Source organism: Bubalus kerabau, chromosome 13 (assembly GCF_029407905.1).
Source record: "Bubalus kerabau isolate K-KA32 ecotype Philippines breed swamp buffalo chromosome 13, PCC_UOA_SB_1v2, whole genome shotgun sequence".
Lineage (NCBI taxonomy): Eukaryota > Metazoa > Chordata > Mammalia > Artiodactyla > Bovidae > Bubalus > Bubalus kerabau.
In genome coordinates this window covers 12,002,379-12,020,107 of record NC_073636.1, presented here as the reverse complement: position 1 = coordinate 12,020,107, position 17,729 = coordinate 12,002,379, and the positions used below count along the sequence as shown (strand labels likewise).

At 56.3% G+C, this 17,729-nt stretch overlaps 1 protein-coding gene across 1 annotated transcript in view; it reads right to left on the bottom strand.

Annotated features, from left to right (window-relative positions):
* Window positions 1–17,478, bottom strand: part of PFKFB3 (6-phosphofructo-2-kinase/fructose-2,6-biphosphatase 3) — a 201,302-nt gene extending 183,824 nt beyond the window's left edge. Inside the window, exons 1-13 of the mRNA XM_055543495.1 lie at window positions 17,058–17,478; window positions 9,924–10,049; window positions 8,838–8,934; window positions 8,157–8,223; window positions 7,646–7,720; window positions 7,220–7,276; window positions 4,525–4,649; window positions 3,846–4,053; window positions 3,150–3,296; window positions 2,925–3,029; window positions 1,424–1,553; window positions 787–849; window positions 610–674 (exon numbers count right to left, since the gene is read on the bottom strand). Of these exons, the coding sequence (XP_055399470.1) occupies window positions 610–674; window positions 787–849; window positions 1,424–1,553; window positions 2,925–3,029; window positions 3,150–3,296; window positions 3,846–4,053; window positions 4,525–4,649; window positions 7,220–7,276; window positions 7,646–7,720; window positions 8,157–8,223; window positions 8,838–8,934; window positions 9,924–10,049; window positions 17,058–17,133 (1,341 nt within the window). The 5' untranslated portion in view covers window positions 17,134–17,478. The remainder of the gene's footprint in view (window positions 1–609; window positions 675–786; window positions 850–1,423; window positions 1,554–2,924; window positions 3,030–3,149; window positions 3,297–3,845; window positions 4,054–4,524; window positions 4,650–7,219; window positions 7,277–7,645; window positions 7,721–8,156; window positions 8,224–8,837; window positions 8,935–9,923; window positions 10,050–17,057) is intronic.
* Between the last annotated feature and the right edge of the window lie 251 nt (window positions 17,479–17,729).

Here is a 17,729-nt window from a genome sequence, read left to right as displayed (position 1 = left end):
CCAGGCTGACCACCAAATTCCAAACCGCCCCCAGGTGGTGGCGCATGCGGTCAGGCACTGGGCTTGTCCAGAGAATCATTCATTCCATCTGCCACATCGCTAACTCCCAGTTACAGCTGTGCTTCCCTGGTCTTCATTCTTTATCATCTTTGTGAGAATTAGAGACGTGAGTGCACGTGGATGACACTGAAATTTGTGGGTCCCACTGCCACCCAGGACTCTGGAACCTGCGATCATTTGGCTTCCCCAGAGGAAAAAGCAATGGTAACCAGACCATGGTTACGTTTAAAAGAAGCTTCCTCCTCCACACTCATTTCTTGGGTCAAGAGGAAATGGGGGAAGAAGCACAGAAAGAAAGGAAAAGGAGGACGATGCCAAGAAGCCACCAGACAGGCAGGCAGGAGCACACGGAGCCGAGAAAGCAGGGAGGGGGTCGGGGAGGGCAGCCCCGAGGACCACAGGTCCAAGCGAAGGCAGGCAGATGCCACCGACCGACACAGCTTTTGCCAGCCTTGCCGCTGCGGGGTGTCCGAGGGGCTGGCACCCACGGGTCCCTCCCAGACAGACGACACAGCAGGGGTGAGGAGGGGGCCACGAGCTCACACTCACCTCTGACCTCTCCCGGTGTGTGCTCACGGACTCCACGTTCAGGTAGATGGATTCTACTCGGCAACCTGGGTGAAGCCAGGGACAGGTCAGCTTCGGTGAAAGGGGGACCCGAGCTCACACCCCCGCCCGGCCCACCTGGGGGGACCAGTCTCGGTGGGGCTGGGTCCCCACGCTCACCATAAGCGATGGGAGTCAGCTTCAAGACAGCGTGAAGCGGGCACTTCAGGTAGGGCATCTCCTCTGAAAATGACAGAAGGGCCCATGGTGAGATGGGAGACTGGAGGGTGGCCATGCCCAGGCCCCTCACCAGAGCCTGTGCTGCGTGGGGACCGCAGAGGCCTGGCTAGGCAGGTGCACACCGCCCCCCGCCCCCGCCCCCGCCCCAGCACAGGCCCTGCTGCCCGCGGCAGGCGGCCCTGCTAAGACACCCAGAAGAACACGATCAGAGCTAAACCAAAGCCTCACACAATGAGCTGGAGTAAGAGCGTCATTCCCCAAACACTTTAGGAGTCGGGATCCCGCTGGCCCATAGGCAGACACACAAGTGTTTTGAGGTTGCTGGGCTGGGAGCCCCTTAGAGGTGGGTTGCCCCCTCCCCAAAGACCCACTGCCCCTGAGATGTGGGGAGACAGGGAGGCTGGGTTTCTTGAGGCCGTTAAGCCCACCCAGCTTCAAACTGCTCTGATATCCTCTGGGGGCTGCAAGGAAACACCCGGAGGGGGCTACCCCAGGGGCCCTGCCTCTTCGTGGAGGGGCTGGGACCAGCTCCCAACCCGGATCTCCCCCAGGAGAGGGCGCGCTGCGGGCCAGGCACCTGCGCTCTTGTCGAGGAAGTAGGCTAGGAGGCAGCGCAGGACTGCCTGGTGGCAAATGACCAGCACGTTCTCCTGCCGCTCTAGTTCCATGATGACCGGTTCCAAGCGCTGCACCAGGTCCTGGTAGGACTGCAGGGCGGAGGGAGAAGGGGACGCTGAGCTGGAGCAGAAGCCGGGCACCCCCGGCCACGCCCCGCCCATTGTTATAAACCAGGGACCATGCCGGGCACCCCGGGCCACGCCCTCTGGTCGTTAAAAACCAGAGACCACGCAGGGCACCCCCGGCCCCGCCCCGCCCATTGTTATAAACCAGGAAACACGCCGGGCACCCCCGGCCACGTTCTCCCGTCGTTATAAACCAGAGACCACGCCTTCCGTCCTGCATCAGCCCACCACCCGCGTGCTGGTCCTGCATCCATCCCGGCCCCGGGGGACCCACACCACTGTCCTCTCCCTGCTCCTTCCTGACCCCTACCCTCCGCCGGGAAACAGAGCCCCGACACACAGCACAGCACGAAGGAGCCTGAGCACGCTACACGGAGTGACGTCTGAGTGTGTGATTCCATTGACGTGAAACGTCCAGAACAGACAACTCGAGAGACAGAACACAGATTCAAAGAAGCCACAGGCCGGGGGATGGGAACTGGGACTGACTGCTGACAGGCTGGGGGGTCTCTTTTGGGGCAATGGGGAAATGTTCTAGAATTAGTGATGATGGCTGCACAATACTGTGAATATACAAAAAAAAAACCCACTAACGTGTACTTTGGCTAAAACGGTGACTTTTATATGATAGGAACTTTAGCTCAGTAGGAGAAAACTGAAAAAGAAGGGGTGAGCCTGTGACTTTCAAGACCACCACGACCCCTAGTCGCTCTCTCACTAAGGAGGTCCCAGGGAATGAGACCAGGGACAGTGCCCTGAGCTCCCGGAAACTGACGTGTGACAAACGCTGAGCAGAAGGACCACAGGCAGGAAGGACCCCTGCGGGGTGTCACCAGGCCAAGCCTTCCGCAGACCTGAGAGCTCCGCCTGCACGGGACCCTCCGTGCAGAGCTCCAGGCAGCTTCTGGCACAGCCCGAGGGCCTACAGGGCCCAGAGGTCCCTCTGCCAGCATCCGTGGAGCCGGCACAAGGGACTTGCTGAACGCCTGCCATGATGCCCACAGTCAGCGGGGTCCTGCGTCCAGTGCATCAGCAGCCAGGGCTGTTTCCCTTTCCTGAACTGTCATTTCCGTCACTGGAGAAACGCCTCTGTCCCAGCTGCTGGGAAACACAGCAGTGCTTCCCTTGGAGCTGTGTGAGTGGGGGGGACTCTGTTCACCGGCGGATGGGCACGGGGCAGCGCTGCAAAGCGAACGCACAGGCCCTTCCTCCGCGGAGCCGCTCAGCCCCTCTGCGTCTTTGGCCTTGCCGGGTACCGCAGCCTCGGCAGGACCAGCGCTAGCTCCTCAGCTGCAGCCCCGCCGCCCTCCCGCCAGCGGCCCAGCGCGCACGCACCTCCCCGGTGGGGTAGCGGTAGTAGTACTTGTCCTGCTCACGCAGCGCGTACTCCTCCGGGTAGGTGTCCTTGATCTCCTCGTAGGTCATCTCCTCACACACGCCCTGCAGGCACAGGCGGAGGTCGCTCGAGGGCGCAGCCCGCAGCCGCTGAGCTGGCCGCCAGCGTGGGAGGCTCGGGGGTCCCCCACAGCGCCTCGGGCAGAGGCCCCGGCCGGCACTCACCGCGTCGATCTCATTGAGGGCCTTCCACTGCTCGTAAGGCAGCTGCAGGGCCTCGGCCGTCTGGATGGTGCTCTTCAGCTGGCTGGTCCACACCTTGAGGTCCTTCAGGTTCTGCTCCTCCACGAACTTGCTCAGGGCGTTGGCGAACTGGGGGGATGGGGTGAGGGGCACGCACTGGGTCACAGGCTCCACCCGTCTGGGAGAGGAGGACCGAGCCCCTCTGGGAGGGCAAGGCTGTCCTCACTGCTGGGGAAGCGGGCCCTGAGAGCAGCCCTGCACACATACCCTCCCTTCAGGCGTGCACACTTGTGAGTCAGTGTCTGATCGGCATAGGCAGACACACAGAGGGACTCGCACACGTACACAGAAGGGCACCGATACATACATGAGGACACACACATACACAGAGGAACACACAGACACACACAGGGACACAGACACACAGAGGAACATGCACCTGTACACACAGGGACACAGAGACACACACAGAAGAACACACATACACAGAGGAACACACACAGACACAAGGACACGTGTACACACAAGGACACACAGACACACACAGAAGAACACAGACACATACACAGAGGAACACACACAGACACAGGGACACACACACATACACACGCGGGCACAGATATGTACACAGGACACATACACACAGGGATGCTGCCCGCCCAGCCCCGCTTCCCCTACCTTCCTGCCCCGGCTGGACAAGCCCGAGTCGCCCCCGATCTTGCCCTGGAGGTTGTGCTCGCTCTCGCCATGCCGGCACAGGTAGATGGTGCGGGGCTGCACGTGGATGTTCATCAGGTAGTACACGATGCGGCTCTGGATGTGATCCTGCACGCGGTTCACCAGGAAGCGCCGGCCCACATCGATCACCTTAATCAGCGACAGGTCCCTGCAGGGGGGGCCAGCCTGTCAGACGCGGCTGGCGCAGCCCAGCCCCACCAGGCAGACTGGGCCTCCACCACACCACAGCGTCACTCCAGGGAGGCACAGACTGAGCCTTTCTGCTCCGAGAGTCAGGGGGGTCTGAGTCTGCAATTGCCACAGCAGAGTGGGGCTAGAGGGCCTCCCAGAAGATAGGAGAGAGAAAAGCAAGAGGATTGAAAGGAAAATAAGGGGAAAGAGCAAAGGGCAGAGAGAGACGGGAGAGACGGGGCTCAGAAACTCACTTTGCACACAGCAGCAGCACGCGGTGTCTACGATAGTTACACCGAATATATCACCAAGGATTTTTTTTTGAGACATTTAAAAAGAGAGTGTATAAAAGTACCCATAACAAACGCTTCATGGGAATATTATTCATCAGGAATAATATTCACAGCCCTGAAGCAGGTGGTTCAGACAGTCACTGTTCAGGAATTACCTGTCACATTTATCAGGGTCGAGGGGCTGGTAACTGGCCTCATAGCAGTTAATTCTCTTCATGAAGTCGTCCATAGCTTCTGCGGAGTTGCAATCTTTGTAATCCGGGCTAGAGATTTTCACTTCCTGTAACACCACAAAGAGGCAGCTGATGAATCACGCTGGAGGGCTTTCTGCTTAGAATGAGCAGGATTTGGGGCTTGCAAATTGGGAAAGGCATGGATGGGCTCAGAATGATGATGACCTGACCCACTGTTCTAAGAGGAAAAACAAAAAGAAATATGGCTGAGCGTTGAGTCGCAGCCTGATGATTCCATGGGGAGGGCACCCATGGTAAGGCACGGACAGGAAACCCAAGAGGATTCTTTTTAAGTTTTTTTTTTTTTTTCTTTTTATGTAGACCATTTTAAAAGTCTTTACTGAATTTGTGACCATATTGCTTCTGTTTTATGTTTTGGTTTTTCTGTCCGGGATTTTGGATCTTAGGTCCCCAACCAGGGAACGCACCCACATTCCCTGCATTGGAAGGCGAAGTCTTACCCACTGGACTGCCATGGAAGTCCTATCCCAGATGGATTCTAATAAATCCCTCTGAATGGGCCCCGATTTAGGATCAGTCCAGTAGCCAGGTCACCACTAGACAACCTGGTCTTCAGTCTCACTGAGTCCCACATAAGCACCTACCCAGAGGAGGCTGCCTGTCGGCAAAGGTGCCCCAGGGGGTGCTGGCAATGCCCCGTCACTGTGGGTACCCTCCTGGTGGAATCATCGGGTTCCTCCTGCACTGCTCACAGGCGGGGTAGTACCCCTTGTCATTGGTCCCCAGTGGTACTTCTCTACCTGGTCCCAACCAAGGCTCGCTTTCATGGGACAGAGACAGAGGAGAAATGCCCCTAGGGCCTGCCGTCCTCTAAAACTGAACAAGCCTGAGAAACCTGGCCGATTTCCGGGAAACTCAGAATCTGTTCACACGCCCTCTTTTCTTCCTCAACAATGACCACAGCCATGAAAAACAGGCGGGCACACCGCAAAAATTCAACTTCGGCGGGGCGTTCGTGTTTCACGGGGGCAGTGTTTTAGTCCAGGAAGAGGAGAAAGTTCTGGAAGTGGACAGTGGGGATGGTTTCCCAACAGGGTGAATGTGCCGAGTGTCACGGAACTGAACACTTAAAAACAGTCAAAGTGGTAACCATTTTTATTAGGTTGGCCAAAAAATTCATTCAGGTGTTTCCATATGATGTTACAGGAAAATCTGAAAACCGTTTTTGGCCAACCCAGCTATGCATGGAGAAGGAAATGGCAACCCACTCCAGTATTCTTGCCTGGAGAATCCCATGGACAGAGGAGCCTGGTAGGAGACAGTCCATGGGGTCACAAGAGTTGGACATGCGACTTAAGAGACTAAACCACCACCACCAAAGTTATGTATATTTTAGCATAATTAAAAAAAAAAAAAAAACTCGGTTCACAGATCTCTTCCTCCAACACAGCCTCTTGCATAAAAAGCATGAGAGAAAAGTCTAAAAACTGCTAAGCAGCTCTGAGGCGTCATCAGAGAAAAATTTCTGAACACGGAGGGTTGGGGAACAGGGATCCAGGGATTCACAGAGGACGAGATGGTGCATGAGCTTCTGGCCAAGTGAGTGTCAACTGCTCACCAGGGAAACAGACAACCTGCAGCTGCGCTCTGCTTCCCTACCCGCTGGAAATGTAGAACCAAACCAAAGAAATACAGCAAAAGCCTTTGTTTAGCCCAAGGCTACTTGTATTTCCTCATACTTTGAGCCTCCTCCTTTGGGGCCACTGAAACCAATCTGGACTGATTTTTCTACCATTTCAATAGCCCTTCCTGAAATATGAACTCATTGCTGAGAAATGCATGCAAATATTCCCACTGCCTTGGAGCAAAGGCCCACCACCAAAAACTAACAAACTCTCAGCATTCCTTTGAAGGACACACACTACATGGCCAAAGTCTGGCACTCCCTGTAGAAGGGTCCGACCAGCTTTTTGCTATAGGTAACATCTTACTCGGATGTATTTAAGCTGGAGAGAAAGTGACCTACAACAAGAGAAGGGGACTTCCAGTGAAGTCTTCACGATAACCTTTTCTGTTTACAGTTTATTGTTATCAAGTACAATTTAAGAAGACATCAAATTAAGCTGCCAAGTACCCTCAATTTACCCAGGTAACCCTCCCCTTGACACAGGAAGAGAAGCAGGAAGACAGTTTTACCACTCCCATTTTTCCCAAATTTGGGAATTCTGCCCTCTGTCTGCAGGGTCCTATAGGTTGTTGTCAACACATGACTATGCTTACCTACTGGGAAAACTTACCGGCAAGAGACCAGCTTCCTGTCTCCATTTCCATCCTCCACCCTAAGCAGCCCCCTCACCCCCCAGCGGCCAAGGCTACTGCCACCAAAACAGTTTTCCCACCAAAACCGAGGTCCTCGACTTCTCTCTTACGTCCAACAAAGAAAGCTTTCTGCCAACCACTTGAAGGGCCTTGCTAAAATCAGTCCAGGTGGCAGAATGTGTTTCTAAGTTAACTACTTCTCTGCACTTCTGACCGCCCGCTCCCCAGGACAAAATCAAACCGCCAGCTGGCAGAGCCAGCTCATTCTCAAAGTTCTACGGTTTCTCCTGGCTGACCCAGTCACCCTGCTCTCAGACTGCCATGCTGGGGGTCTTACCATGATGTTGGAGGCAACAACTGTAGGGTCATCGCACACAGACTCAATGAAAAACACCTGGAAGGAAACAAGACAGAAATGTTAGGAAACAACAAACGCGGTAACACAAAGGGCCAGCTTTGGGATCGTTGTGACGTCACCACCACACTGGAGCAGGAAGGACCCCACATATAAATGCCCAAATACACAAGAAAGAACCAGCCATCAGTCTCTGCCCTCCCACCAATAGAGGATGCTCCGCTCCCTGGTCTCAGGAACCCCTTAGAGCCCCCACCAGGAAAGCCCAATCTGTAGGCAACAACACCCGGGCCGTGGCAGGGGAAGCCCAAGTGTGGACCTCAGGTGCTCCAGACAAAGAACCAGTCAATCCCTGCGGGACCCCCTTGCTCCTGAGCGCACTGGGCCAAGATGAGAAATCAGGCTCACCTTGAAATCGTTTTCTTTGGCAAAATGGAGGATCATGTGTCTCCTCTCTCTAGTAGTATTGGTGGCATCGAAAACCTGGCCAGAGAAGAGAAGCCGGTTGGCGTTGAACAGTGTTTACTGCACCACCAGAGGTCGGGTCTGCCACTTTCTGGGGTTCCAGGAGAAACTGCATCCTCCCAGGCCCCCCATGGCCTCTGTCCTGCGCTCAGGGACCAAAGGGGAGGCCCGGGTGGGAACAGTCCTTAAAGCAACGCGCAGGGGAGGGCCACAGAGGGATACTGGCTTCGGGGGCCGCACCTCCCGGGTCGGGCAGGCTGTGCCCCTCAGTCTGCCCCACCCACCAGCTTCCTCTTGGGTCCTGGGGCTAGCCGCACACCCTGCTTCCTTCACGGCTCACGCCAGACGCCTGTCCCCTCTGGCAGCATCCCCCCAGGGCTCTGTCCACATGCCCCGCCCTCCAGGGCACTGTCCTGCAGCAGAAGGGGAGACGAGACTTATTCCCCAGACTTACTGCGATCTGGCCCCCCTCCTTCGTCAGGTAACTTTTGACATCTCTCAGGGCAGCCAGGGCACACTGCCTGCAACACGGAAAGAGACGGGTGCATCAGAGTGGGTCCATCCTAGGGGACACCCAGGCACCACCACCCCCCCCCACAATGAGCAGGGTGACCTGCAACTCTGCCACTAAAGTGTACAAGGTGGTTGAGACCGCCAGGCCAGAGGCTCCCAGTCAGAGTCCCGCACGTATGGCCGCAGCCCTTGGGGGGTGCTCGAGTGCGGCTGGCATGCCGAAAACCGCCCCTGGGAGCTTCCAAAAGACGGCTGCCCAAGTCCTGCCCACGGAAGCCCACTGTACCCATCCAGGCAGGGCTGGCACTGGGGCATTTCCCCGCTCCCAGGTGACTCTCAGGTCACACTTGGGAGCCCTGGTCACTTTGGGTTGAAAAGGAAATCCTTTTCTGGTGTTAACAGACGATTTTGCAGGGAATGATTTAGCTCGTGCCGAGTGAGATGCTCTCGCTGGTCTGCATCATACCAGCGGGCGCAGGCTGCCTGGAAGCGGAGGACAGCGGCGAGGCTCAGAGGCCGAGAGGTTCACGTGCTGCACATGGAGGGGCCGGCTGCCCCCCTCCCGCCCAGTCTAAGGCCACATAGCAGACAGAACACCCTGCACCCACAGCCGGGGCCTCACTTGCGGACTTTCATGGCCTCCTCGTTGTCAGGGCGGAAGAAGTTGTAGGAGCTGTACTGCTTCACGGCCTCCCGGCGGTACTCGCCCACGTTGAACACTGCGTGGAAAAGAACAGCCCCTTCACTGACCATGCTGACCGCCAGAAAGGATCTCCCAGGGCCAGGAGCCCTCTTTCCAAAGAAGGAAACCAAGCCGGCGCACGACTTGAATAAGATCCCAGGAAAGCCAGAAACCAGGCAGTGGGGGCTGTACATCCTGCACTGGCATCGCTTGATCTGGAAGGCAGCCAGGGTTCCCCAAGACCCAGCACTGCTCACAGTGCCCCTGATTCTCTGGGGTCGCCTCCCACAGCCCAGCCTGGAAGCTAGCCTTTCAGAGCCGGGGCTGGAGGCTGAGCCTGAAAGCAGGTGGTGGCCACGTGTCTAGTGAAAACTGGGGCCGTGATTCCCGCCAACACAGTTGAGAGGGAGTGTGGACTCACATACATGGCTGGATCCACAGCAGCCACTTTGTATACCAGCAGCCCACACCCAGGATGGGCACTGGGTGCTGACCAGGCAGTTTGTGTATGAAGCACTGTGCTGGGCACGGGCTTGGAGTGGGGGTGGGGGTTGGGGCAGCAAATGTGAAAAATTAGTCCTCGTGCTAAAGACATTCCCCGTGTCAGTGGGAAAACCAGATAAAAAAATATAGTCAATAGCACAGAAAGAGTACTTTAAGACAGCCAGTGGAGAAATGTCACAAACAAGGACTCGGGGAAGATCCGCACAGACTGGGGTGGTCAGAGAAGGCTTCCCGGAGGGGATGAGGGCTGAGCTGGGGAGGACGCAGGGCAGGGAGAACCAGAGAGCAGCCAGTGAGCAGAGACTCCCATGCACACAGCAGGGCGTACATACAGGGTGGTGGGGGACACAGTGGAAAGGAAGGTGTGACCCCCCCACTACAGGGAAAGCCCCCTAGAGTGGTCCCGCAAAGAGAGTTTCAGCAGCTGGAGAGGGAAAGGCCGTTCTTTTCTGGGGGGATGGGGGTTGTGGCAAGTAGAGTGTACCCCCAGTGTGACAGCTCCAGCCTGGGCTGCAGCCTCACCTTTCGTGGGGACACCAATCCAGTTGAGGTAGCGGGTTAGCTTCTTGGAGATGTAGGTCTTCCCCCGGGCAGGGAGCCCCACCATGACAATCACTGTCGGGGAGTTGGTGAGCTTCGGCCCACAGGCTGGGGAGAAACAACAGAAGGGCCATTAATAAAGCAGCCAGCGCTGCCCACAACGGGCTTTAAAGAATCCCACGGAAACACAGCTTTCATTCCCACCTGGAAGCCCCTGCACTTTACAATCCAGCAGGACTGGGCCCCCGACAGCCAGAGCCCTCGGTCACACGGCTCCCTCTTGCTCTGAGGTCCTCATGGCAGGGACCCCAAATTCCCAGCCTGACACCAAAGGGCCCCAAATCTAGCCAGAAAATGATGACTAACCCCAGAGGGGAAAGTAGCCCTGGGGTGTAAGGAAGGGACTTTCCTGCACCAATACGGGTGAGGTCATCAGTAGGAGAGGCTGTCTCAGATGCAAGGTAACAGGTAAATAGAGGTGGCAGGTGAGAGCCCTGGGAGGTGGGGCTCCTGCAGCCAAATTACAGATAAATTTCTGCACCTCCACGCACGAGGTCTGCATGGCCTTCCTAAAAAAGGTTATTTTTAAAAGGCAATTTTCACAGTAAGAGTTTATGAAATGGGAATCGGTCAGGGACCAAGAAGCTGACCCCACAAATTCCACTGCCCCCGCCTGCTCCTCCTTATCCAAGTTCTGGCTGCCGCCAAGTCACAAGGGCCCCAAGCAGGGCTCCCAGAAACCCAGAGGGTCTTGCCTGTGCAGCCTCTCCTGGCTTCTCACCCATGTTCCTCGGAATCTCAACAAAACTCCAGGGAGAGAGGTTTTCACTAGGTTTTCAGAAAGCAGCCCAAAGAACCCTGCTCTGGACATTCCAGATGCAGTGTTTCCTGAGAGTCTCTGGCATCAGGTGAGAAGCGCTCATGAGCCCAGGACCGCCCATGTGGGGCAGAAACCGGCCTCCTGCCCGCTCCCCACCCAGCAACGTGCGAGGCACTCACTGACCACCACGCAGCCCCGCTCCCCAGGCTCCGGCCACAGTGCAGACCAAGCGACTCAGACTGCACTATGGAATCTAGGTTCTTTCCTTCTAAACAGGTGAGTGTCAGATGGGAGGGTTGGGGGTCACCAGGCCGCTGACAGCACAAGCTTGTGGATACCCCTCCTCTCAATCTGGACACCCCAGCACAGCCCCATGATGCTGGGCCTGGTGGCCAGACTTAGGTCACGTGTCCAAGCAACAGCCACAATGCTTAGGTTCTGCCTCTGGGACCTGCAGCCTAGGGACACGGGGCAGCAAGCGCCACACATGGACACTGTTTCTCCTTTCATGCTTCTAGACTGTCAGGGACAATCTGCAGGAGAGCCAGGAAGAGGAGGAAAGGCCTTCAGGAGGCCAAGGGACACTCAGGAGCCACAGATACCCTTGGCTGGGATTCCCTAGCGCCCAGGGGCTGGGAACAAACAGGCTCCTAGAAAACAGAGGCCTCTTGTCCTGTGTGACCACGGGACTGGGGCAAATATGCACCAGGGGACTTTCTGGAGTCCCCAAGGGGCAAGCGGAGAAAGCTGATGGCCTCCTCAGAGACCAGTGAGAACAGAAGACACACCTATCAGCATGTGACAGCTGCAGATGATGCACGAGAAAGTGAAAGTGTCCTCGCTTGCACCCGGAAACACCCGCTCTGCTGATCCTTCCCCCAACCCATTGGTTTTCCCCTGGTCTTATCTGATATCCCCACCGGGTCACTGCTCCCAGGAGCATCAAGACACACACACACTCATACACACACACACACTCTGGGCTGTGCACATGCATGCAATACTTTTGTTGGACTCATGCCAAGGAAGCAGAGGCAGATGCTGACTGATTTATCAAATAGGGGATTACTTCTATATCCACTAATCGTATGTGCAAATCTCCTCTGGCAATAGATACTTTGGGAGGAAAAAACAAAACCCATAAAGACATGGCAGCATAAATACCTTAAACCCAAAATTCAAGCTGAATCTCAAAACCAAATAAACCATCCCTTGCTTGTCTGGAGAAGCAGAAGTCATTCCTTGAGTCCTTTGGCTTCTTGCACGAGATTCAAAGAGCTGCCAAAGGTGTCTGCTGGGGCCCATCCGCCCAGGTGCTCAGGGGTCCCCGAAATGACAAAACCTTACCCTCCCTCCTCTTTGTTAAACTCAGAGCACATCTCAAGTGCTTTCCTGGTGCCATAATCTCCTGCCTCTGTCTCAATTCCACTCTGAGCCTCTTTTTCTCTACTGACCTTTTTAACACTCCCACCTCTCATACCTTCCTCCCTGGAGCCCTGCCTTTTCATCTTCCTCTCCAACAGCTCAGGAATAGGGAAGATAAGTGTATAGCTTAACACTAGGTTTTCCCCAAAGTACTTGCATGTAAGGAGATATACCGAGGTTAGAGGTAAAGAAGCAACAGTCTGAAGTCCCTGGAAAGGGGCTGCACTGGCAGATTCCAATTCCAGTCCTGCACCCTGACTGAGCAGCTGACCTCTCTGATTCACATTTCCCACTGCCTGAAGCAGGCAGGACCGCTGTCCTAGCTTACCATACTGATGCCGTACTGCAGGCTCAGAAAATAAAAAAACCGATGGAAGACACTTTGCCATTGCTCCTGTAGGCTTCCCTGGTGGCTCAGCAGTAAAGAATCTGCCTGCAATGCAGGAGCAACAGGAGACACAGGTTCAATCCCTGTGTCAGGAAGATCCCCTGGAGAAGGGCATGGCAACCCACTCCAATATTCTTGCCTGGAGAATCCCATGGACAGAGGAGCCTGGTGGGCTACAGTCCATGGGGGTCGCAAAGAGTTAGACATGACTGAAGTGACTTAGCACGCACGTACTGCACCTCCTGTAAACTTCCTGCCACCCATAGGCACCCCGAAATGTTAACCTCAAAAGATGCTCTTTTGAGCACGTCACTCATGCTCTTCTCTTCTAAGTAGGTAGTCAGGCTTCAATACCAAGTTTCAGGGGAACTCATGGAAGACAGACGGCCAAGCTGCAGATGTAGACCAGGCCAGTGCCCAGCGGGCCTCATGCAAGTTCCACAGCTGAGTGTCTATGGTAACCATGGCAACCTGCTCCCCCATCGCTGCCAGGCAAGGGCAAACGACACGCTGCACAGTAAGCTCTGCTGTGACACCACCACCTGAAAAGGGCTCTCTGGGGAACAGGACCACACACTCCACCCTGGGAGAATGGAAGGCAGCCCCAGAAAGCCACGGCAGACACCTGACTATGGTCTATTGGACACAAACTTTCTCCTGGGATCATTTCAGCCCAGAGAGTCCGCCTGGTCCCGTGTTAGGAATCGACAGGGAAGTGACCTTGCCCCAGGGGGATGGCAGGGGTGGGGGCGGTGAGGTGGGCTGAGGCTCTGCAGGGTGGGGAGACCCCAGCTCAGCAAAACCTCTTTCCTAAACTCTTCTGGACTGTGCAGTGGATGCTGCACTCATTCATTGCTTTGCACGCACATTTTAACTCAATGCCTAATTCTCATCCAGAGAATGGCCCTCCCAACCCAACAGGCTCTCTGCCAGCAAGGGAGGGAGGGGCGTTTCAGGGAATCAGTTGACAACGCAGGAGCATGGTGGCTGAGAGGGCCTGGAGCCCGGAGAGTTCAAAGCCAGCACTGCCTCAGGTCCCGGACGAGGTACTCGACCTTTCTGAGTCTTGGTTTTCCCTGTGTGTGAAATGCACGGATGTTTCACAAAGGTTCCCGGAGGGTGAAGCAGAAGGTAATGTGTAGGTTACTTGCTATGGTACCCTCCATTAGCCATTAGGGCTTCTTTTCATTAAGGTCAGACACGAGGGAACCAGGACCCACAAGTGAAGGAGGTCCCCTGCATAAGCGGTGAGGGACAGACCTGGGGTTCACCTTGGTCCTTCTCACCTGAAACCCCTGAGGTGCTCCTTCCTCAAAAAGTGGTTCTCAACCAGCGGCTGAACCTAAAAAGCTTTTAAAACCAGGATGCACAGGCTGCACCTGTAGCAATTCTAACTTGGAGACGGGGTACCAGCGTGCATTTTTTCCAAAGTCTCCCCGACATGATTTAAATGTGAAGCCAGGGCTGAGAATCACGACTGCAGATTACAGTGGCTGCCCACGTGCTAAGCTCTGTAAGGTTTCCCCCATCTTCCGTCTTTGAGCCGGAAAACCATCAGTGGGGCTAAAGCCTCTGTGAGATGAAGCCTCTCAGCAGACAGTACATAACCTGCTTCACAGATGAGGAAAGCGGGTTCTGAGCAGAGAAATGATACATGAGTTGGGACATGCACACATAACTCTTTCCTTGATGAGAAGAAGGATCACTAGTTCTTGCCAGTCGAGAGTCTACTTCCTTGTCCGTTCAGCTGATTCACCAAGTCGGTAAGTCTCCCTGAATTACAGTCTGCACTTGAAGGAAGTGGCAGGATTTGTAAGAAGCATTTACCACCATGAAGTTGTAGCAACCAGGCCCCGAAATGATGGCCTTCAGAGGTGGAAGTGCCACCAAATGAATCAATTTGGGGCTTCCTGTGGCTGTTTAACCATTCTTTACAGATCCACAGTTGTGTTTTCTGTGTCCTCTGTTAGTTAACACATCTCAGACGGGTCTGCTGTGACCCCCAACTAGGACAGCACTTAGAAAGATTGGAACAGGTTCAGGAGGGAGAAAAATCCACCCAGTTCCCAATGCCATTAAAGAAGGGGAGAGGGGCAGGGAATGGGAAAGATGCCAGGAAGAGATACCCTCTCTCCACGATGGGAGGAGACAAATGTGACCATATAAACCCAGAAAGACACTGTTACTTAAAATAACGGCATGCAAGCAATAAATACCCAGGGTGCAGATAATCTTCTAAGAAAAAAATGTAACCCCACAGCCACACACAGGGATTGCAGGAGTGGGCGGGGACAAGGGACTTAATCCATCAGCTTTAGCAAACCACCCCCCCACCAGCCCTCCACCCATCAAGCTGCAAATTGTTCCGATAGGGATTTTCAGGCAAATATCTCATCTGCGTGTGAGACGTGCAGGCTGATAGGAACTAATGGATGGATCTCTGAAGCCCCGAAGAGAAGCGTGGCCGCACACTTGTGTCTGTCAGAATCACTCAACAAGCGGATGCCAGCCCGCTCAGAGTCCCCCCTCCCACCCCACCCTGCTGTGGCCAGACCTCCCAGTCCTCACCCCACCGTGAACCCCAGAGGACGACTAAATGTGAGTGTGCATTTCTGTGTGCACACATACACCTACAGGTATTGAGAGAACCAATGTATATTTGTGTGCCCCAGTGTATCAAGTGTTCTTTTATCAATATCTTTTATTCAAAAGTCAAAAAGGGGTGGGGCTCCTTCTGTATCTCCCTCCTGATTCAGGTGGGGCATTTCTCACCACCAACAGGTTTTACAGAAATATAACCAGATCGTGGTCAGCCTGTTCAGTGGGCTATTTAAGAGCATATCCGAAAGGGCTGGGGAGCAAGACACCTGTAAGGTTCCCCAGCACCCAACTACCTTGCACAGAAGCCTAGTTGTCCTTCTGTGGCCGGCTGGACCTGAGGGATCAAGCTGGTGGAGGAGCACTCTACTCCACCCCACCCCTGCCAGCATGGGGAGCACCTTGCCAGGCTCCCATCACCAGGATGTCCTAGAAGCACCCCAGAGCCAACTCTCCTCACCTCCTGGGGCAGATCTGAGGACAGGGAGGTAACTCACACCTGGGCAAACCCTGGGGAGAGGAGCCGTCACTGCGGCCTTGGTGACCAGCCCCTGAGAAATGCGATGGCAGAGAAGGCCCACAGGCCACCTAGCTCGGGGGATGCCTTGAAGCCACTTGGGAGGGTTTGCACCTGGGAGCCAGTGTTTACCTCTCAGGCATCCTGACCTCACCTGACCTGGAGCAAAATGCTCACCACTGTCTCAGCCTGTCCACCTGACAGGCCCCTTGGTGATTTTGCTGGAGGAGCGGGTGTCGCCTTCAAACCTCTGGAACCACCCTTTTAAGAAGTGGCTCTCTCCGTGGCGGGGGACAGAGCCCAAGGTAAACCTTCCCAAAGCATTTATGAGCCAAGACCCGACAGAGCGGGGAGGTGAACTGTCAGCAAACTCCATGTCCAGAGAGAGAGAGAGAGAGAGAGAGACAGTGTGTGTGTATGTGTGCCCGCGCGCGCCGGCTCGCACACGTGGGAAACGCTGCCAACTGTGTAGTCCCCGCCCGCAGACCCTCCCCAAAACGTGCACAAAGGCTGAGTTCCAGACAACTCTCTACGCCCCCGGCACAGAGGGTAGAGGGGGGCACCGGGAAAGGAAGAGAGGAGGGAGGCAGAGAGCAGTAAAGACGGCGAAGGGAGAGGGAGAAAAAGAGAACCAAAGATAGATTAGAAATACATAGAAAGAAGGAGAAAAAGATATAGATTAGAAATACATAGAAAGAAGGAGAAAAAGATAAGACGATGTAAATACATAAAGAAAGAGAAACATAGAGACGAAGGATGGAGTGAGGGGGTGGAAGCAGAGAGAGGTTGACAGAGGAGAGAGAAACACGCGGTGGGGAAGAGGAGGTGGAAAGCGGAGAAAAGGAGGCGGGAGGAAAGGAGGGGCAGAGGGAGAGCGGAGGTAGCGATCGACACAGAACGGCGGCTGGGACCCGAGGAGGCGCGGCGGGCGACCGGGAGAGGGGCCGGGGCCGCGGGACACGCCGGCGTCCCTTCCCAAGCGTCCCCGAAACGGAGGTTCCCGGCGGCGCCCGGCGCTTCCCGCTCAGCGCGCGCGCCGTTTCCGGGTCCCTCTGCGCTCCCCGCGCGAGCCGAGCCGAGCGGAGCCCCCACGGAGCCCTCGAGCCGGGCCACAGCGCCCCCGACGCCGGCCAGGGGAGGCGCAGCGCCGGCGCCGTGCCCGCCCCGCGCCGGAGCTGGTGGGGAGGAGCGGGGGGCGCCCGAGCCGGGACGCGGGGACTGCGCGGAGGGCGGCGCCCGGACGGCCGAGCGCGCCGGAGGAGGGGAGCCGGCACAAAAGCGCCGGGCCGGCGCCCGCCACACAATGGCCTCTCTCCGCACACGGCGCGCCCTCCCCGGCCGCCCGGCCCCGCGCGCGTCTGCACTCACTTCTGGGCAGCGAGGGGCGGTGGTCGACCGGGATCCAGATCTTCTGCACCCGGCTCTGAGTCAGCTCCAAGGGCATCTTCCCAGCCGAGGCTCGGCGGCCCTCCGCCCCTTCTGAAGAATTCAGACTTGGGGAGGAGAGCGGCCTGGCGACCCCCGAAACAAAGGGGGGCGAGGGTGCGTGCGCGAAAGCGCGGCTTTTTGGAAACGTGCTTTGTGCTCAATCACGGGCGCTCGCCTGGGGCGCAAGGCTCCCCAAGCGCTGCGAGAGGGACGCGGGGCTGGGGAGGCACCCACGGCTTCCGCGGGGCTGGGATGCTCCGAGCGCAGTGACAGCCACGGTCCTCTTCCGCCGGCTAGAGCCCGTGCGGTGCTCGCCCGCTGGCCTCCTCTCCGGCTCTGCTGGATGCCCAGCGCGCCGCCCCGGCTTTTAAGACAGCCACGCACACGTCAGCCCTGGGGCGGGGACGCATTCCTCGGGTTCCAGCCCCCATTCACGTGGAAGGCGAGTGGCCCAGCCTGCTGGCGCCCCCTGCAGACCGGCGACGCCGACTCAGATAACGCCCTAAAGGAGCCCTGGCTGAAGGTGCCACTTCGTGAGCCTCTTCCTGTCATCCCCTAAAAACGCCCCGCACAGCTTCCCAGAATAACCACTGCAGCTGTACTGGGAGGAGA